This window comes from Oncorhynchus clarkii, chromosome 19 (genome assembly GCF_045791955.1).
Source record: "Oncorhynchus clarkii lewisi isolate Uvic-CL-2024 chromosome 19, UVic_Ocla_1.0, whole genome shotgun sequence".
Classification (NCBI taxonomy): Eukaryota; Metazoa; Chordata; class Actinopteri; order Salmoniformes; family Salmonidae; genus Oncorhynchus; species Oncorhynchus clarkii.
This window is the reverse complement of record NC_092165.1, coordinates 51,393,983-51,415,542: the sequence shown is the minus strand read 5'-3', so window position 1 is coordinate 51,415,542 and position 21,560 is coordinate 51,393,983. Positions and strand designations below refer to the sequence as shown.

The 21,560-nt window shown below is 46.9% G+C and overlaps 1 protein-coding gene across 2 annotated transcripts in view; it reads left to right on the top strand.

Moving 5' to 3' along the window:
* LOC139375358 (kinesin-like protein KIF13B) overlaps positions 1–21,138 on the top strand; it is an 80,571-nt gene extending 59,433 nt beyond the window's left edge. Inside the window, exons 22-40 of one of the 2 annotated variants that reach the window (XM_071117061.1) lie at positions 154–279; positions 485–658; positions 958–1,130; positions 2,451–2,583; positions 6,367–6,516; positions 7,256–7,285; positions 7,539–7,638; positions 7,765–7,891; positions 8,005–8,060; positions 8,182–8,306; positions 8,631–8,906; positions 9,222–9,374; positions 9,647–9,724; positions 9,853–9,906; positions 10,034–10,157; positions 10,833–10,966; positions 15,144–15,206; positions 15,633–16,329; positions 16,564–21,138. In XM_071117061.1, the coding sequence (XP_070973162.1) occupies positions 154–279; positions 485–658; positions 958–1,130; positions 2,451–2,583; positions 6,367–6,516; positions 7,256–7,285; positions 7,539–7,638; positions 7,765–7,891; positions 8,005–8,060; positions 8,182–8,306; positions 8,631–8,906; positions 9,222–9,374; positions 9,647–9,724; positions 9,853–9,906; positions 10,034–10,157; positions 10,833–10,966; positions 15,144–15,206; positions 15,633–16,329; positions 16,564–16,772 (2,982 nt within the window). In that variant the 3' untranslated portion in view covers positions 16,773–21,138. The remainder of the gene's footprint in view (positions 1–153; positions 280–484; positions 659–957; positions 1,131–2,450; positions 2,584–6,366; positions 6,517–7,255; positions 7,286–7,538; positions 7,639–7,764; positions 7,892–8,004; positions 8,061–8,181; positions 8,307–8,630; positions 8,907–9,221; positions 9,375–9,646; positions 9,725–9,852; positions 9,907–10,033; positions 10,158–10,832; positions 10,967–15,143; positions 15,207–15,632; positions 16,330–16,563) is intronic. The other variant, XM_071117062.1, reaches the window with a different exon arrangement.
* Positions 21,139–21,560: the final 422 nt, after the last annotated feature.

Sequence of the window (21,560 nt, the reverse complement as noted above, 5' to 3'; positions counted from 1 at the left end):
AAACAAATCGTCATCTAGATTGACGACTGCCCTGAGTCGATTGTTTGAAGGAACGAGGTGTCTTGGTGATGTGCTGAAATGAAAACCTCACATTGTCGCAAAGTGATGATGCAGCACAGAATGAATGGTGTTATGGTGTTGGTTGTCTTGTAGGTGGTTGGGAGGTTACACGTGGAGGTGGTGAGAGTGGCGGGGGGGTTTGAGGACAGCATGGCTGGCGGAGAGGACAATGAGACCAGCCCCGACGGAGAGGTGCAGGAGAGGAAACTGGTCTGCATGGTGAGTCTGTTTTGAACACTCATAGAATACACACATATATACAGGAATGTCATTTGTTTTGTATAGTTCTTCTGAAATGCCAAGCAATATAGTTTGATTGTTCTCTGTCAAATCATATTTAATCATATCCTCTCTCTCCTTCCCTATCTTCCTCTTTCTCTCTCCCTCTCTCTCTCTCTCTCTCTATCTCTCTCTCTCTCTCCAGATCAAGATTCTTCAGGCAACAGGTCTCCCCCAGTACCTTTCCAACTTTGTCTTCTGCCAATACTCGTTCTGGGACCAGGCGGAGCCCGTAATCGTGGCCCCAGAGGTGGACCCCTCTGCCTCATCCCCAAGCAGCAAGGACCCTCACTGCATGGTGGTCTTTGACAGCTGCAAGGTCAGACATCCAATTCAATTTAAAATGCTTTACTGGCATGGTAAAGGTACTTGTATTGTAAAAGCAACAATGTTAAAAAATCCAGCAGGATATAAAATAAATGCACATCTCAGTCACGTTGCAGCTCTATTAGCCCAGGACGAATCAGGTAGCCTGGTTTAACCAGTGGTGAGCACAGCGTTCACTCTAGTTTAACTGTGTTTATGCTCTGTTTTCTGCTAATTCACCTCTTTTGGTTTTCTATGCTATTCTTTCTGCCCTTTCTAATTCTGTTTCTCTCTATGTCTCTCCCCCTGTAGGAGATGGGTGTGTCAGTAACAGAGGAGTTTATAGAGTATCTGACTGAGGGGGCAGTGGCCATGGAGGTGTACGGACACAGACAGGCCGCTGCCGGACAGGCTGACTCCGGCAGGAACCCTGCCTTCTGGGACCTCAGCATTATACAAGCCAAGACACGCACACTACGGGACAGGTACACGCACTACGGGACAGGTACACGCACTACGGGACAGGTACACGCACTACGGGACAGGTACACGCACTACGGGACAGGTACACGCACTACGGGACAGGTACACGCACTACAGGGACAGGTACACGCACTACGGGACAGGTACACGCACTACGGGACAGGTACACGCACTACGGGACAGGTACACACGCACTACGGGGACAGGTACACGCACTACGGGGACAGGTACACGCACTACGGGACTGGTATAAGCACTACGGGACAGGTACACGCACTACGGGACAGGTACACACACTACGGGACAGGTACACGCGCACTACGGGACAGGTACACGCGCACTACGGGACAGGTACACGCGCACTACGGGACAGGTACACGCGCACTACGGTACAGGTACACGCGCACTACGGGACAGGTACACGCACTACGGGACAGGTAAACGCACTACGGGACAGGTACACACGCACTACGGGACAGGTACACGCACTACGGGACAGGTACACGCACTACGGGACAGGTACACGCACTACGGGGCAGGTACACGCACTACGGGGCAGGTACACGCACTACGGGGCAGGTACACGCACACTACGGGACAGGTACACGCACACTACGGGGCAGGTACACGCACTACGGGGCAGGTACACGCACACTACGGGACAGGTACACGCACACTACGGGACAGGTACACGCACACTACGGGGCAGGTACACGCACTACGGGACAGGTACACGCACACTACGGGACAGGTACACGCACACTACGGGACAGGTACACGCGTACTACGGGACAGGTACACGCGCACTACGGGACAGGTACACGCGCACTACGGGACAGGTACAGACAGACGCACTACGGGACAGGTACAGACACACTACGGGACAGGTACACACGGACTACGGGACAGGTACAAGCGGACTACGGGACAGGTACACGCGCACTACGGGACAGGTACACGCGCACTACGGGACAGGTGCTCGCACACTACGAGACAGGCTCACTACGGGACAGGCTCAATACGGGACAGGCTCAATACGGGACAGGCTCAATACGGGACAGGCTCAATACGGGACAGGCTCAATACGGGACAAGTACACGTGCACTACGGGACAGGCTCACTACGGGATAGGCTCAATACGGGACAGGCTCACTACGGGACAGGCTCACTACGAGACAGGTTCACGCGCACTACGGGACAGGTTCGCACGCACACACAGTCACACAGCACAAGTTGACACTGACACATGCCAAAGGTTCCAGTTCCACATAAAAGCAACCTTCTAAATTCCATATTGGTGTTCTGTCTGTCTCCTCCTACAGGTGGAGTGAGGTAACACGTCGTCTGGAGATGTGGATCCAGGTGTTGGAGATCAACGAGAACGGAGACTTCATGCCTGTGGAGGTCATACCTGCCAAAGACGTACGCACAGGAGGTATATTCCAACTGCGACAGGTAGGTGTTGTGTGTGTGGCTATCCCCAAATGTTTTTTTTCCTGATTTAATCAGGAATTCCAAATTGTCCTTTACCTCAGAATGAAAAAGACAATCCAATACATATTTACATCAGGAACACAACAATACACACATTAGAATCAATGAGAAGAAAGACCGCCAAGTCAACCAACTGAATTGTTGATTGAATCAGTAAGAGGAAGGCCCAGCTGTTTCCACCACTACTGTTCTATGTTGTGTTGATTACACGTGTCCCTCAGGGCCCGTCCTCAGGGCCAGTCCCAAAGACATGTCTAATCTGTTGTTCCCTCTCCTTCTCCCCCTCAGGGCCAGTCCCAAAGACATGTCTAATCTGTTGTTCCCTCTCCTTCTCCCCCTCAGGGCCAGTCCCAAAGACATGTCTAATCTGTTGTTCCCTCTCCCTCCCCCTCAGGGCCCGTCCACAAGGCCAGTCCCAAAGACATGTCTAATCGGTTGTTCCCTCCCCCTCAGGACTAGTCCCAAAAACATGTCTAATCTGTTGTTCCCTCTCCTTCTCCCCCTCAGGGCCAGTCCCAAAGACATGTCTAATCGGTTGTTCCCTCTCCTTCTCCCCCTCAGGGCCAGTCCCAAAGACATGTCTAATCTGTTGTTCCCCCTCCCTCCCCCTCAGGGCCAGTCCCAAAGACATGTCTAATCTGTTGTTCCCCCTCCCTCCCCCTCAGGACTAGTCCCAAAGACATGTCTAATCGGTTGTACCCCCTCCTTCTCCCCCCCAGGGCCAGTCCCAAAGACATGTCTAATCGGTTGTTCCCTCTCCTTCTCCCCTCAGGGCCAGTCCCAAAGACATGTCTAATCTGTTGTTCCCTCTCCTTCTCCCCCTCAGGGCCAGTCCCAAAGACATGTCTAATCTGTTGTTCCCCCTCTCTCCCCCTCAGGGCCAGTTCCAAAGACATGTCTAATCTGTTGTTCCCTCTCCCTCCTCAGGGCCCGTCCACAAGGCCAGTCCCAAAGACATGTCTAATCGGTTGTTCCCTCCCCCTCAGGACTAGTCCCAAAAACATGTCTAATCTGTTGTTCCCTCTCCTTCTCCCCCTCAGGGCCAGTCCCAAAGACATGTCTAATCGGTTGTTCCCTCTCCTTCTCCCCCTCAGGGCCAGTCCCAAAGACATGTCTAATCTGTTGTTCCTTCTCCCCTCAGGGCCAGTCCCAAAGACATGTCTAATCTGTTGTTCCCCCTCTCTCCCCCTCAGGGCCAGTCCCAAAGACATGTCTAATCTGTTGTTCCCCCTCCCTCCCCCTCAGGGCCAGTCCCAAAGACATGTCTAATCGGTTGTTCCCTCTCCTTCTCCCCATCAGGGCCAGTCCCAAAGACATGTCTAATCGGTTGTTCCCTCTCCTTCTCCCCTCAGGGCCAGTCCCAAAGACATGTCTAATCAGTTGTTCCCTCTCCTTCTCCCCCCCAGGGCCAGTCCCAAAGACATGTCTAATCTGTTGTTCCCCCTCTCTCCCCCTCAGGGCCAGTCCCAAAGACATGTCTAATCGGTTGTTCCCTCTCCCTCCCCCTCAGGGCCAGTCCCAAAGACATGTCTAATCTGTTGTTCCCTCTCCCTCCCCCTCAGGACTAGTCCCAAAAACATGTCTAATCTGTTGTTCACTCTCCTTCTCCCCCTCAGGGCCAGTCCCAAAGACATGTCTAATCGGTTGTTCCCTCTCCTTCTCCCCTCAGGGCCAGTCCCAAAGACATGTCTAATCGGTTGTTCCCTCTCCTTCTCCCCCCCCAGGGCCAGTCCCAAAGACATGTCTAATCTGTTGTTCCCTCTCCTTCTCCCCCCCAGGGCCAGTCCCAAAGACATGTCCAATCTGTTGTTCCCCCTCCCTCCCCCTCAGGGCCAGTCCCAAAGACATGTCTAATCTGTTGTTCCCTCTCCCTCCCCCTCAGGGCCAGTCCCAAAGACATGTCTAATCTGTTGTTCCCTCTCCTTCTCCCCTCAGGGCCAGTCCCAAAGACATGTCTAATCTGTTGTTCCCCCTCTCTCCCCCTCAGGGCCAGTTCCAAAGACATGTCTAATCTGTTGTTCCCTCTCCCTCCTCAGGGCCCGTCCACAAGGCCAGTCCCAAAGACATGTCTAATCGGTTGTTCCCTCCCCCTCAGGACTAGTCCCAAAAACATGTCTAATCTGTTGTTCCCTCTCCTTCTCCCCCTCAGGGCCAGTCCCAAAGACATGTCTAATCGGTTGTTCCCTCTCCTTCTCCCCCTCAGGGCCAGTCCCAAAGACATGTCTAATCTGTTGTTCCTTCTCCCCTCAGGGCCAGTCCCAAAGACATGTCTAATCTGTTGTTCCCCCTCTCTCCCCCTCAGGGCCAGTCCCAAAGACATGTCTAATCTGTTGTTCCCCCTCCCTCCCCCTCAGGGCCAGTCCCAAAGACATGTCTAATCGGTTGTTCCCTCTCCTTCTCCCCATCAGGGCCAGTCCCAAAGACATGTCTAATCGGTTGTTCCCTCTCCTTCTCCCCTCAGGGCCAGTCCCAAAGACATGTCTAATCAGTTGTTCCCTCTCCTTCTCCCCCCCAGGGCCAGTCCCAAAGACATGTCTAATCTGTTGTTCCCCCTCTCTCCCCCTCAGGGCCAGTCCCAAAGACATGTCTAATCTGTTGTTCCCCCTCCCTCCCCCTCAGGGCCAGTCCCAAAGACATGTCTAATCGGTTGTTCCCTCTCCCTCCCCCTCAGGGCCAGTCCCAAAGACATGTCTAATCTGTTGTTCCCTCTCCCTCCCCCTCAGGACTAGTCCCAAAAACATGTCTAATCTGTTGTTCACTCTCCTTCTCCCCCTCAGGGCCAGTCCCAAAGACATGTCTAATCGGTTGTTCCCTCTCCTTCTCCCCTCAGGGCCAGTCCCAAAGACATGTCTAATCGGTTGTTCCCTCTCCTTCTCCCCCCCCAGGGCCAGTCCCAAAGACATGTCTAATCTGTTGTTCCCTCTCCTTCTCCCCCCCAGGGCCAGTCCCAAAGACATGTCCAATCTGTTGTTCCCCCTCCCTCCCCCTCAGGGCCAGTCCCAAAGACATGTCTAATCTGTTGTTCCCTCTCCCTCCCCCTCAGGGCCAGTCCCAAAGACATGTCTAATCTGTTGTTCCCTCTCCTTCTCCCCTCAGGGCCAGTCCCAAAGACATGTCTAATCTGTTGTTCCCCCTCTCTCCCCCTCAGGGCCAGTCCCAAAGACATGTCTAATCTGTTGTTCCCTCTCCCTCCCCCTCAGAACTAGTCCCAAAAACATGTCTAATCTGTTGTTCCCTCTCTTTCTCCCCCTCAGGGCTAGTCCCAAAGACATGTCTAATCGGTTGTTCCCTCTCCTTCTCCCCTCAGGGCCAGTCCCAAAAACATGTCTAATCTGTTGTTCCCTCTCTTTCTCCCCCTCAGGGCTAGTCCCAAAGACATGTCTAATCTGTTGTTCCCCCTCTCTCCCCCTCAGGGCCAGTCCCAAAGACATGTCTAATCGGTTGTTCCCTCTCCTTCTCCCCCTCAGGGCCAGTCCCAAAGACATGTCTAATCGGTTGTTCCCTCTCCTTCTCCCCCCCAGGGCCAGTCCCAAAGACATGTCTAATTGGTTGTTCCCTCTCCTTCTCCCCTCAGGGCCAGTCCCAAAGACATGTCTAATTGGTTGTTCCCTCTCCTTCTCCCCTCAGGGCCAGTCCCAAAGACATGTCTAATTGGTTGTTCCCTCTCCTTCTCCCCTCAGGGCCAGTCCCAAAGACATGTCTAATCTGTTGTTCCCTCTCCTTCACCCCCTCCCTCCCCCTCAGGGCCAGTCCAGACGTCTGCAGGTGGAGGTGAAGTCTGTGCAGGACAGTGGGACGATGCCGCTGATAGCGGAGGTGCTGCTGGCCGTGTCTGTGGGCTGTGTGGAGATAAGACAGACACGGCAGGCCAAGGCCAACAACGAACCCGTACAGGTAACACACACAGACACATACCTATGCAGATACAGTGTATTCAGACCCCTGGACCTTTTCCACATTTTGTTACGTTACAGCCTAATTCTAAAATGGATGAAGGGAAAAAAACAATTTAACCAATCTACACACAATACTCCATAATGACAACACAAAAGTAGGTTTTTATTTTAACAAATGTTTTAAAAATGAAATATCACATAAGTATTCAGACCCTTTCCTCAGTACTTTGTTGAATCACCGTTGGCAGCGAATACAGCATTGAGTCTTCTTGGGTATGACACTTCAAGCTTGGCACATATATACATATATGTATTTGGGGAGTTTCTCCCATTCTTTGGGGAGTTTCTCCCATTCTTCTCTGCAGATCCTCTCAAGCTCTGTCAGGTTGTAGATTGATGAGGAAAAATTTAATTGAATCCATTTTCGAATAAGGCTGTAACGTAACGTTGTGGGAAAAAGGAAGGGGTCTGAATACTTCCTGAATGCTCTGTGCATTACTGTGCATTACTATGCATTACTGTGCATTACTATGCATTACTGTGCATTACTATGCATTACTATGCATTACTGTGCATTACTATGCATTACTGTGCGTTACTATGCATTACTGTGCGTTACTATGCATTACTGTGCATTACTATGCATTACTGTGCAGGAAGATGGCAATGGCTGTGAATGCCATTTACGATATGTCTGTTCTGGACTAATACAATTGTGTATTTTGTTTGTCTCACAGATGGAGGGGGATGAGATGGACAGCTATCAGGTAAACACTTTTCACTGTCTTGTCTCGACTGAAATACCTCTTTCATATATCCCCACTGTATCTGATCAAATCAGACGACTCCACTGAAGAGGATGCTACAGTGAATGTGCCTGTTTCTGTGATGGATTGGTCATGTCTGTCTTGTTTTTTTGTGTGATTGTTTTGACCGGTTTCCCTCCTGCACTCGCTCCGGTTGATTGATCCTGTTGTTCTCGCTCTGATTGGTCATTGGTGTGTGCGTTCTGTCCAATAGGAGCGTGATCTGGAGCGTCTGCGTCGTCAGTGGCTGACAGCTCTCACCAAGAGACAGGAGTACCTGGACCAACACCTTCAGACCCTGGTCAGCAAGCCAGGTAACTAACACACACACACACACACACACACACACACACACACACACACACACACACACATTCCACACACACATCTGGGTGGAATTGAGGGAGATAGATTTTGAAATTGTTGTACTCCCTCTACAGAGAAGACAGAGGATGACGTAGAGAGGGAGGCCCAGCTGTTGGAATGGCGCCTGACACTGACCGAGGAGAGGAACGCTGTCATGGTGCCTTCAGCTGGGAGCGGCATCCCTGGAGCTCCTGCAGAGTGGTGAGAGAGTTGGGTCTAAACTTAAATGTAAAATGAGCATTTTTTTAAATCATAAATGTTAATATTGTTCAGGAAGTGAATCTGACAATTGTGTAAATTTTTTGTGCCTTTAGGGTCCCCCTACCTGGAATGGAGGCCCATACCCCTGTTCTTTTCCTGGACCTCAGTGGTAAGTTCTCTTTATTCAGTGTTATAGTATCTCTGACTGGTTTGGTGACAAGTCAATTATTCAACTCCTCACTTTCACGCTTAACTCGTGTTTTTCTCTTACTTCTCTCTCTCCTCTCCAGCGGATGACTTCAGTTCCCAGGATGCTTTGGAGGTCCCGGAGGCTGGGGGTTGGGATGCCACTCTGAGCGGAGAGGACGAGGAAGAATTCTTCGACCTGCAGATCGTCAAACATTATGATGAAGAGGTGAGCTCCAGGGGTCCTTTTCATCAGGGCACGGCCTAGCAAAACACTTTGCAATAGAAAACCAAAACCAGTGTTTCTAATTGGGCAAGTCCACCTAATCCCCCCCCCCCTTATTTCACCATATGCTCCCTGATAGGGTGGCAAAATTCCGGTAACTTTCCCAATATTTCCAGATTTTCCAGAAATTGGAACATTACTGGAATCAGCAAGGAAATCTGAAATCCATTAACTAGGATTTCTGGAAAACTTGGGAATTTTTGGGAAAGTTACTGGAATTTTGTGTCCTTAATGAACACGACCATGTATCCCCACCCCTTCCACTAGGTAAAAGCTGAGGCATCGTGGGACTCCACAGTGCACCAGTGTCCCCAGCTGAGCCGCGGCGGAGCGTGCCCGGAGCAGAGGGTTTATCTGACGGTGCGCTGCGTGGTGCAGCTCAGCCATCCGGCAGACATGCAGCTGGTGCTGAGGAAACGGATCTGTGTCAACCTGAACCCCGGCAGACAGGGCTTCGCTCAGAACCTCCTCAAGAGGATGTCCACGCGCTCCACCATCCCCGGCTGTGGGGTCACCTTCGAGGTGGTCTCCAACATCCCCGGGGTGAGGGTGTGACAGGAGGGAAATGACTTAATTTATCATCAATTACTTTGGTTCTTTTTGGTAGAGGTTTACTACAACGGCTGTAGCTCTGGACTGTCTGTCTCTCCTCTCCTCACGTCCTCTCCTCACGTCCTCTCCTTCGTTGCACTGATATGAGGAAGGTGAAATGCCAACCTAATGACACCCTTGGCACCACCATATTGTTTTCATCTGTCAAGTAGTGTTTTCCAACCAGTGCACATGAAGGGGAAGAGATTTTTTATCATTTGAGATCGAGTCTGTCTTTTTGTCAGCTCTACTACCTCTCTCTCTCAGGATGCCCAGGGTTCAGAGGACAGGGAGATGTTGGCTCGTCTAGCCGCCAGCGCTGAGAACCCCAAGTCGGCCGACAACGAGGCGGCCATAGAGAAATACCTCCGCAGTGTCCTGGCTGTGGAGAACATCCTCACTCTGGACCGACTACGACAGGTAGTCACACTAGGACAGCTGTCTATAGCGATCTACAGCTGTGTTTCCCAAACTCGGGCCACGGTGTGCACATTTAGTATTTTGTCCCAAGACTACACAGCTGATTAAACTAATCAAAGGCTGATGATGAGTTGGTTATTGGAAAAAGCTGTGTAATACTAGGGCAACAAACAAAACGTGAACCCCTTTGGGTCACCAGGAAACGCTGTTCACATGCTTAGCACACATTGTTATTAATGGTACTGTTACTTATTTCGTGTGTGTGTGCGCAGGAAGTGGCGGTGAAGGAGCACCTGGCAGGCAAAGGGAAGGGTAACAGACGCAGTCTCAGCTCCCCCAGTGTCCACAGGGTAAATGGCACATCTTCTGTTGGGGGTATTACTGGGTGCTATTGATTTATTGAATAGTTTTAAGCCACTGAGGTCATGACATTAGTATTTTTCCTCCCTCTCTCTTTCTCTCTCCTTTTCGTCTTCAGCTCTCTGGCAGCAGACAGGACCTGTCCTCTGACTGCAATCTGGACGACAACAAGGTGTGTACAACCCTGTTGAAGCTGTGCCACTGTTGATACTCAAACTGAACAACCCCACGTGCCAAAGTACACAGATCAATCCTCACATCTTTAACCCCCCTCTGCTGTTCTGTCTTCTCTGCTCCAGACTCGCTGGGAGAGCCAGCAGGACATCTTCATGACCTCGCCCCAGTTTAGCCACACCCTGCCTCGCCCCTCCTCCTCTCCCCCTACTACTCCCCCACAGAACCAGAACCAGGACCCAGAGCAAGGTAAGAGCCTGACTCCCCATCTCATCTCCCCTCCCTCTGCCCCATTGTCCTCTCTACCTTTCTCCCCCTAGACTGCTCTACTAACCTGGCCTTGCTGACTGGTTGACTCTACCTCAGTCTCCTCTCTCTCCCCTCTCTCTCCTCCTGTCATCTATTTTTTCTGTGCAGTAGACCTTTTGTGTGGTTCTGTCGGTCCTGTCTACTAGTGTTGTCTCGTGTTTCAACTGTTTTAAGTGTGTTACATACAGTAGTCATATTGTCTGTTTTTTCTGTCTTTGATTTCACATTCTCAGTAATGATGTCATTGTAATGAATGTGTGACCAATGACAGTTAATCATTCAGATTAATTGGCAGTCTTTTATGATTATAATCCAGAGATTATAATATGTTATCATATGCTAAAATCATATTTATTTGATTATTTTCAGTTATTTTAATCAATTCTTTGTCTTGTCTCACTGACCTGGTCCAGCCATTTTCTTCATTGTGTGTCTTTTTTCAATGTAATTTCCTGGGCTTGCTTTTCAACTTCCGGTCTTAATCTCTCACACTTCCCCTACCTTCCAATCCTCCTCACCATCCTCTTTTCCTCCTCTCCATCTTTTATTCCCGCTGCTCCTCATCTTTTCTTCCTCCTCCCGTTCCTCCTCCTCCCTCACCGGTTCTCCCCTCAGGTCGTTCAGGGCTTGCTGCCTCTTATCTTTCAGTCAAAGCCCTGGTGCCGCAGATGCCCAAGCTGCTCAAGTCCCTGTTCCCTGCCCGCGAGGACAAGAAGGAGCCCCTACGCCCCTCACCCCACTCTTTACAGGTAGGATGCACATACCCCAGTGACCTTTTGACCTTGGTTAAAATAAGTCCTTCCCTTTTTTTTTATCTTGTAACCCCATTGAATCCTTTCCCATTTTCTTGTGATACACCAAATAAACCAAACCCTGTTTCTAGCCACAACACCAGTCAGTAACTGGGAGCCCAGAGAAACTGGATGGTCGATGTGAGTCTATAATCCACTATAGTTCACTGTCTCCCCATCCTCTGCCTCAAACCATTGCTGTAATCCATGCCTTTTTTTCAGTGTAGCCTGTATTTCCATTTTATTTTGTCTATCAGGCTTTTTACCAAGTGCTGCTATCACAATGAGACCCATCATCATCTGCATTTAAGCAGAGGAAAGTGGAGATGGTATTTAGGGCATTCAGAGGAAGTCCCATCTAGACCAGTGACTGTTACTCAGCTGCCAGATGAAACACACTTGTCTCAGAAGACAGACTGGGGATAGAGCGGTCTAGGGCGGTTTAGTGCTATTATTAAGCAATAAGGCCCGAGGGGGTGAGGTACAGTGCCTTTCGGAAAGTATTCAGACCCTTTGACTTTCTTTCTTTTCCCTCATCAATCTACACAAAATACCCCGTAATGACAAAGCAAAACAGGTTTTAAGACATTTTTGCACATTTCTTAACAAGAAAAAACGTATCACATTTACTTAAGTATTCAGGCCCTTTACTCAGTACTTTGTTGAAGCACCATTGGCAGCGAATACAGCCTCTAGCCTTGGGTATGACGCTACAAGCTTGGCACACCATTCGTCTCTCCAGATCCTCTCAAGTTCTCTCAGGTTGGATTGGGAGTGTTGCTGTACAGCTATTTTCAGGTCTCTCCAGAGATGTTTGATCAGGTTCAAGTCCGGGCTCTGGCTGGGCCACTCAAGGACATTCAGAGATATGTCCTGAAGCCAGTCCTGCGTTGTCTTGGCTGTGTGCTTAGGGTCGTTGTCCTGTTATAAGGTGAACCTTCATCCCAGTCTGAAGTCCTGAGCGCTCTGGAGCACGTTTTCATCAAGGATCTCTCTGTACTTTGCTCTGTTTATGTTTGCCTCGACCCTAACTACTCTCCCAGTCCCTGCCGCTGAAAAACATCCCCACAGCATGATGCTGCCACCACTATGCTTCACCGTAGGGATGGTGCCAGGTTTCCTCCAGACGTGACACTTGGCATTTAGGCCAAAAAGTTAAATCTTGGTTTCATCAGACCAGAGAATCTTGTTTCTCATGGTCTGAGCGTCTTTAGGTGCCTTTTGTCAAACTCCAAGCGGGCTGTCATGTGCCTTTTACTGAGGAGTGGCTTCAGTCTGGCCACTCTACCATAAATGCCTGATTGGTGGAGTGCTACAGAGATGGTTGTCCTTCTGGAAGGGTCTCCCATCTCCACAGAGGAACTGTAGAGCTCTGTCAGAGTGACCATCGGGTTCTTGGGCCCCTCCCTGACCAAGGCCTTTCTTCCTGATTGCTCAGTTTGGCCGGCAGTCAGCTCAAGAAAAAGTATTGATGGTTCCTAACTTCTTCCATTTAAGAATGATGGAGGCTACTGTTCTTGGGGACCTTCAATGCTGCAGAAATGTTTTGGTACCCTTCCCTAGATCTGTGCCTCGACATAATCCTGTCTCAGAGCTCTATGGACAATTCCTTTGGCCTCATGACTTGGTTTTTGCTCTGACATGCACTGTCAACTGTGGGACCTTATATAGACAGAAATCATGTCCAATCAATTGAATTTACCACAGGTTGACTTAATCAAGTTGCAGAAACATCTCAAGGATAATCCATGGAAATAGGATGCAGCTGAGCTCAATTTCGAGTCTCATAGCAAAGGGTCTGAATACATATGTAAATAAGGTATTTCTGTTTTTTTTATATACATTAACAAACATTTCTGAACTGTTTTCACTTTGTCATTATGGGGTAGTGTGTGTAGATTGATCAGGGGGGGAAACTATTTAATACATTTTAGAAGAAGGCTGTAAAGTAATGTTGTGGAAATTGTTAAACAAGGTCACTCAAAGTTGATTTTAAATGAATCATTGTTTGTCAGCGTGCTGGAGAGCTTCCGACCACAACAAAGCACCATAGTACACGTCAGTCAGGAGCTCTGCTGGGGCAGTCCCAGCAGCTGTTATGTACGGCTATACACAGACAAGTTATATTTGCAGGATTTAGCATAATTAATTCATCATTACCGTTTTGTTTCATTAATGTGACCGACCAATACTGGTTCATAACATGTGACAGACCAATATCTCACGAGGCTTCTTCTCTCTAAGCTGAGACCTTGAAACTGAGACATATCTGTAGTTCGTTCTCAAAACAAGGTCTGGGCGTACTGCCAAATTGCAGCTACTGTTAGTGAGGAGGAAACAACATGAGGCGCAGATCGCCTTACAGTGTTACGCCCCTGAAAACAGGGGAGAAATAATCACGAGTATGATACGGTGTTGTATTCTCAATTCAACTTTTAGTGTAATCATTTCACAAAAGTAACACATTACAAAACAACAGAAAACCCATTATACAACTAACACAGCAAAATATCTTATTAACAACGTACATGTTCATTCACAATCGACATAAAATGGCAGCTACTCTCAGTACGATGCTATTCTTCACTTCAACCGAGCAGGGCTAATATTACTCTCTTCAAACTTAACTCTAACTTCCTCAAGACGTTACTAAGACACACCTTAAACACTCTTTACATGTTAGCGAGTTATAACATTTAAATTACTATTTTTATCATCAATAAAGTACCTGAAAACAGGGGAGAAATAATCACGAGTGTGATACGGTGTTGTATTCTCAATTCAACGTTTAGTGTAATGAGAAAAGACCGCGATTTTCCCCAGGAATATGGGTGGAGACCAGAGCAATCGATCTCCGGCTCATAGATTAAGAGCATTTCGTAGATCACAGATGAACATTTTTAGGCACCACAAAATAAAGTAATCAATATAACACATTACTCTCACAATTCGTACCCTGCTTCACGTTGGTGCTATCACTTTAATTTAAGACCCTAACTTTTCTCCTTACTTGTGATAATGAAAGATTGGTATTTCAGTGCATTCTTAGTCTAAAATACTATACATTTTGCAGTGTTCAGACCTCCACAATCAACCTGATACCCCAAATAAACAATATTGGATAAGCCTAAATAAATTACAGGTTGCTGGCTCGGACTCTGGTCTCACGGTAGAAGTGGTGAAGGACCATACTGAATGCCATTTTTGCCGTTATTTCAGCCGGTTAGAAGGGGTGTTGAGGTTCACACAGTTTTTCGACCAATACCTCAAGAGGCTTCTTCTCTCTAAGCTGAGAACTTGAAACTGAGACATCCTTCGTTCGTTCTCAAAACAAGGTCTGGGCTTACTGCCAAATTGCAGCTACTGATAGTGAGGATTTGTTCAGTCAGCCACTTGCATGAACACAGAAATTGGTTATAAGAAAAGCACAAACATTAAAATTCCCATTACAGTAACAAAATGTGGAAAAGGGGAAGGGGTCTGAATACTTTAGGCCATATCGCCCAGCCAAACCAGCCGGTGGACATTTTTGTGTGTTTCTACATGTAGAATCGATTTGCACACATATTTTCTAATTAAGGGCCGGCACTCTTTTCAGAGGTGCTGAGTGCTCTCGGCCGGCAAACGCTAACCAATGTGGCCAAGCCATAAGGTAAAGGAAGAACAAAAAACTGACAGGCCTTTCCCCCAATCTATCTCATTAATGCTGTGCGCCAGCTTTTGGTTTGACTCGGCCGGGGATTGAGCTCCCAACCTTCCAATCTCAGGGCAGACACTCAAACCACATGCCACTGAGTTGGTTATGTCCATATATAATGAAGTCAAAAGTCGCTGAACACTGGATGTAGGATATACCAAGCTTGTTATTTAATTTCCATAAAGACAATATATCTTTAGTAATACCACCATCTGTTCGTCATTCTTTCAAGACAGATAATTCCACTATGGATTTAGCCATTATTTTTAGGGATTAATACCATTTTTGTCAAGAGCTGAATATAATCAACTGAGCTTTTGAATTTTTACATTAACTCGTAAAATTATGGACAATGTGAGACAATACTGATGTATTTCAATTAATAATTGAACCTTCAATCATTTGAACAATAATTGTGTTTCTCTCTCTTCCTGGCAGCACATGCCTCGTATCATCATGCAGACGACGGGGCCTGAAGACAGCAGGATCCGGACAGAATCGGTAAGAATCATCTGTCAGTCTGTCATCTCTTTTCAACTCTCCTCTTGCCTGCTCCCCCTTGTTCAACCAACATTCCCTATGAGCACAAGATGTTAAAAATGTTTAAAAGGACGTCTTTTCAACTTCTTGTGGTCACTGGGAGTTGTAGTTTGTTACAGATAAGTCTAGTTGTAGTTGATTAGTTGAAATCAGTTCGTTTTCAACAACTCTCCAGGCTAAGACAGTGTATTGACTGTAATATGAAGCTATGGTTGGTAGTAAGCTAGGGGATCTGAGGATCATGATGAAGATGGTGATGATCATTATGATATTGAAAATTGTGTTGGCATCATGATGTCTTGGTTTGCTCCAGTCAGTCTTAAGTTTGTTGGAGTTCTTAAATTCCTGTTGTGGTGTGATTGCCATTGCCATGATTCCTCCCCGTAGGTTGCTAAGGTAGGGAGGACCGCCTTTATCCCGGCCTTGACCAATGACAGGTGGTCAGAGTCCACCGAAGCCCCTCTTCCTGTTCCGTCCTCCCAGCATGACTATCCCCTCAGCCCCATCAGCGAGGCCTCCAGCGGCTACTTCTCCACTAGTGTTTCCACGGCAACCCTGACCGAGGCTTCAGCCAGCGCCGCTGGTGACCACCCTGCCACCCCCCTCCGCCCCTCCTCCTCCCTCACCCTCCTAGATGCAGGGGTGGGACTAAAGGGGATTGATGCTCCTGAAACTACGTTACCCAGAACCCAGCAGCAGCAGCGAGCTGAACGAAACGGTGTTACTGCTGCCTCTCCTCAGTACGACAACAAAATGGCCACCACAGGTCCCGGCTACAGCGTCACCACAGGCAACAAGCCCTTCTCCGTACAGAGGGTGTCGACGTCGGACCTGAAGTCGTTCCAGCAGCGCATCCTGGGGGAGGAAGTGGAGGCGAGAGGAGGAGGAAGACAAGGGAGTCTAGAGAGACTGGAAATCGTCCTGGACGACGAGGATGGCGGCTGCGACTACGTGCTACCTGATTGGCTGAGAGAGGGTGTGTGCGTGACGGTGGGAGCCAATAAGGACGGGACAGTGCGCTACGTGGGCAACACTGAGTTCGCCGAGGGCGTGTGGGTCGGGGTGGAGCTTGACTCGCCCTCAGGTGTGTTTGTGTGTTTACTGTTCAGACAGAATCGCATGACTCAACATAATGACACCAGAAGAAATGTAACTCTAAGCAAATAGCCTGAAAATAACAGCTCTAGAGGGCCTTGTCCACATGTACATGAGAATCATCAGAGCAGGCAATGCTTAGTTTAGGAATTTCAAAGTACTAAACCAACTCTCTTCCTTGTCTACCCCTCACCCATTTCTCTTATTCTCTCTCTCTGTACAGGTAAGAACGACGGTTCCGTAGGCGGGCGCCACTACTTCCGCTGTAACCCTGGTTACGGTGTCCTGGTGCGTCCCGACCGGGTTCTCCGACGGGAGCATTCCACCAAACGGAACCCGGAGAACCGGCGCAGCGGCGAATTCTACCAGCCCGTTCTGCGGGGAGAGTCCACTATCAGGAGAGGGGAGAACCGCAAGTCCTGGAGCAGCTGAACTGGAGAGAAACAGGCTTGGCTGGGAGAGACCATTATTCTACACATCCTAGAAAACTAGAAAACCCACACATCCTGTTTCTAAGCCTCCGTCTCGCTTAGCACCCTCTCTCTCAATCTCCCCCTAACTATGCAATACAACTGCATCTAATGGTCCCTGTCCTATGCCCACCCATAGCTATGGAGCAGTACCTTAGTGCTCTGTGTTAGATCTGTCTGGGTTCATTTCAATAGGGAAGACCTTTACCCAACAAGCCCCTGCTGTCTCCCCATCTGGACACAGCACTGGTGGCATGGATTGGGCACAGGCCCTGAGTGGTTCCACAGCACCTGAAGTAGTCTACAGTGTTGCTGTCTGTATGAAGTGGCCCACAGGAACTGTTTCTCCTCGGGCCAAGGTTCAGGTTCTGAAGTACTGACATCACGCTCTCTGATGTCATCAAACTCTGGTCACAGAGAATCCTTCTGAAAGAATGAGACTACTATTCCACCGGACCCTGACCTGCAACGCCCCTCTTTTTTCAATGGAACTGTCCATTTACCCCCCCCCCCCCCTATTTTTGAATGGAACTGTCCCTTTTAATTAAATGATATTATCAGTCCTTTTTGTGGACTGACATTTTAACAGTTACTGTATCCCCTGTGTAAAGTCATTCATCTGAAATGATCAATTCTTCCAGAATGTGCCTTCATGGGTTTATTTTTCTTTGTTATATTTCTTAGTGGTTTTATTCAAGTTTCTCCCTCTGTTGAGCTTTGACGAGAATACCTTGTGTATGTGTGAGGTGATCTCAGGGACTGCAGAGTGGACATGGACGTACCTGTGAGAAGATGTGTGTGCCTGCCTGTGTTTTGGCCCTTGAAGCTGAATTTAACCATGGCAATTTACAGTATAGGCTGGGAGAACAATTATCCCTGTGCGTGTGTGTATATGCACATCTGTGTGTGTGCATGTTTCCGGCTGATCTGAAAGATAAAGCACCGTCGTTATGACGACGTGGTTTGTGCGAAAGTAATAGCCGTTGGTTTTAAATTGTAAGTTGAAGGATGGTTCCACTATGAGAAGCCCAGGGAGCAAAATTGGTTGAAATTGCTTTTCTCAATGTCCTTTTAACATCAAGTGCTCACTGGGAGATTTTGCACGTTGGAGGTTAGTTTGGTGACTGACTGTGGTGATGTGTGTTAGCAGAATGGTTGTCTTTGGTTCTAGAACTGTTTGAGGAAGTAGCAGTGTGATGTATGGTCTGCATGTAACTTTGTGTAGTTTTATGTAACGTGTGGATGTTGGATCTGGTATGATTTATGCTGGTCATTGATTTGTGTTTGGGGGATAAAGATCTCTATGCATACATTCACCATTTGTGTGAAGATACAGATCTGTAATAGGGTCTATCATTTACATACTGAGTCCATGGCTTTGGGAGATGAAAGAAGGTTGTGGGAGCAGTGTTTTACAAGTTATTTCCTTTGAAACTATGGAATATTATTTAAAATGTTAATTGATCCCTGAAGTTCTATCAAAATGTAGTGAATCTCGTTTTTATTAGACATTTGAAGTTAATACTTAAAGGGGCAATCTGCAGTTCAAACAATAACAAAGTGGTGTCCCCGCCACAGTTTTGGTAAATAGGAATGGGACTGGAGAAATGTAACCAGCTCTCAAATTAATCAGTGGGTGTATATCATTAATTTAAACATCCAAAATTGGATGTAACAACTGCAGATTGCCTCTTTTTGAAATTCCATTGAATAGAAATGTAAACTGTATTCTCACCTCGTGAGCGGAGGTACAAACTGTAACGAGATGCAGAGTGGGTTTTAACATTAGTCCATCCAGCAGTCACATGAAGGATCTGAAAGCTAAACCCCTTCACCCCAACGCTATCACATTTCTTTTGACTCTTTATCCTCTGATTTAAGAGAAGCCTAAATTTGCAATGTTATATATACAGTATATCACAAGTGAGTACACCCCTCACATTTTTGTAAATATTTGAGTATATCTTTTCATGTGACAACACTGAAGAAATGACACTTTGCTACAATGTAAAGTAGTGAGTGTACAGCTTGTATAACAGTGTAAATTTGCTGTCCCATCAAAATAACTCAACACACAGTCATTCATGTCTAAACCGCTGGCAACAAAAGTGAGTACACCCCTAAGTGAAAATTAGAGGGGACAGCAAATGTACACTGTTATACAAGCTGTACACTCACTACTTTACATTGTAGCAGTGTCATTTCTTCAGTGTTGTCACATGAAAAGATATACTCAAATATTTACAAAAATGTGAGGGGTGTACTCACTTGTGACATACTGTATTTAAATGGTTGTACATATGCCTTTATCATGTGAAATAGATAAAGCCTTCTAAATTGTACTGAAACAAATTGTTGCTTGCACAAGTGATTTTATGAGAAATGGTGCTGCTATAGCCACTGTTATATAACTGTAAATGGATTCGATCATTGACATTCTAGTCTTGCTTTTTAGCCTTCTATACACCACTTGAGATGGGAGAAAGTAAGGAGGAGTTGTCTATGGGCTGATGACTGGCCAATTGATAGAGAAATGGAACGTAGCAAGTGCTTATTTATTGTCATGTACTGTCCCCAAGTTGGTCACTTTACATTGCTCTTTCTATAGCTATTGCTAGCGTTTTTTAAGTTTGTCGTCGTGTTTATACTTGTGGTAATAGGAGGGGAACTGAGTATGTGTGTGAACGCGCAGTATTGTAATGAAGAGAGAACAGGTGGTGTATCGGATGGATTTGGCCTTCGTCTTCTCACCTCTCTGCACAGAGAAGAGTGTTTTGAGATCACTTCAGGCTCATCTATTTATTTCCGTGCCTCTGTTTCTGTCTCTCACATCAGGAAGTAGCTGATTCAAACACATTTCATTATGAAGTCACTTTTATGGGTTTTTTCACATTGCCGATGGACTCTTCGCTTCTGACTCAAAATAGGTGCAGTGAGGCCGGGATTCAATCTGGTCACACTGTCGGCTGTGCACCTTTTAAAGGCAATGTTTCCTCATTTCTGTAAATATTATTTTGTCGTTTAGCACACACTCTTATCCAGTGCGACTTACAGTAGTGCATACATAACTGAATGCTGTGTAACGGGAGGAAGTCATTTGTCATACATGCATCCTCTGGCTTTCATTTCAATTTCATCATGGACTTTATATGGTTGTGACTGTTTGCGCTCAGAACCACATCAGGGGTGTATTCGCTAGGAACCAGAAGCAAACGAAACAAAGCAGGAAGGGGCCTACCTGAATTGATCCAATAGAAACTCTTGTGTGGAGTAAATGGAAAACCACTTTTTCTACGGTCTGCAACTAATGAATACACCCCTGACCCTTAGACTGTCTATACCTGATTAAGGATTTGTCTATACAGTTACCCTTTCATCATTCCACAGAAGGCATGTTTTTTTGTTGTCAAGTGCTACTATGAGCATATATTTTTAAAGGCCCAAGGACACAACAAACCGTTATGGGGGAAATAATATTTCAAGAGTATACATTTGTTTACATGCATTTCCTGTATATCTTTGGCAACCCTGGCCCAGAGCTCAGAGCAATATGACACCTGCCTTTATGTGGCCTTCAGTCTACCAGTCTGTCCCCCTCAGAGGCTTTTAGTTATTAAACACAGTCTGGCAATGCGAGACTCAATAACTGCAAGCCCTTAAACTCCCTCCATAGAGAAACCTGTATATTATAAGACTTTCTTCACACTACATCAGACCCACTGCCACATGGGACCATGGGAGTTCACGTTAGTAGAGGAAACTAACACAGATATCAACTAGAGCAGAGAATCTTTATCCCCAACACAGACGTCAACTAGAGCAGAGAATCTTTGTCCCCAACACAGACGTCAACTAGAGTAAAGAATCTTTACGCCCAACTCAGGAGCCACGTTCCATTTCTGTCCAATACTAAAGGGGTTTGAGCTGGAGGAAGGGACAGAAATGGAATTGGGCCCGATCTTCAGACCATTTGTATACCGGTTTTTGTCATTAAATGGCACCCTACTCCCCATATAGTGCACAGAGAATAGGACTCACTTGAGACCAACTCTGGTTTGTGCCTCGTCCTGGAGTCTTGAGTTATTATTATAATCAATCATTTGTCTGATTGTGTTGTCATGAAGTGTATTCCTGTGAGCGAATGCGTGTAGGCTTGATTATGTATATATTTGCATATTAAGACTTAACAATCTGAGCGCAAGTTTGGGTTTTGATTTAATTTAATTGTTCTGTGTAATTCTATGCTGAAATCCAAAGAATAATCATGACTTTTTTATCGCCTGGACAATAATCTCCCTGTAAAGGAAAGAATAAAAAAATGAATTGATTTAAATCGTCTGCAGTTATTTTATGGAGAACGCTGCGTAATCTTCCGGAAGCCATGCATCGATTGCAATTCGAGTTAAATCTGCAGTTCAAGATTTGAACCAGTTGATACACATTTTGTGAAATCATGCAGTTAGATTTCAGTTGCTCAACAAAACCACACATTCTTTATTCTCTAGTAGGTACAGTAAACAAATGAGAAAATGTAACAAAGGCATAGTTTTCTACATATTCATTACAGAACAGTCTACTGTCCAAAAAAGGCACTAAATTCTGAAGTAGCAGAACAGGACTCATTTAACACTCATACATAATGTGAATACAAGGACTGGCGATATCCGTTCCTTCGAAACGTCGAAGGCAAAGCACCTCCCACACAGGTTAAAGTTCATTAAGTAGCAAATGCAATCTTTTCACCTGGTTT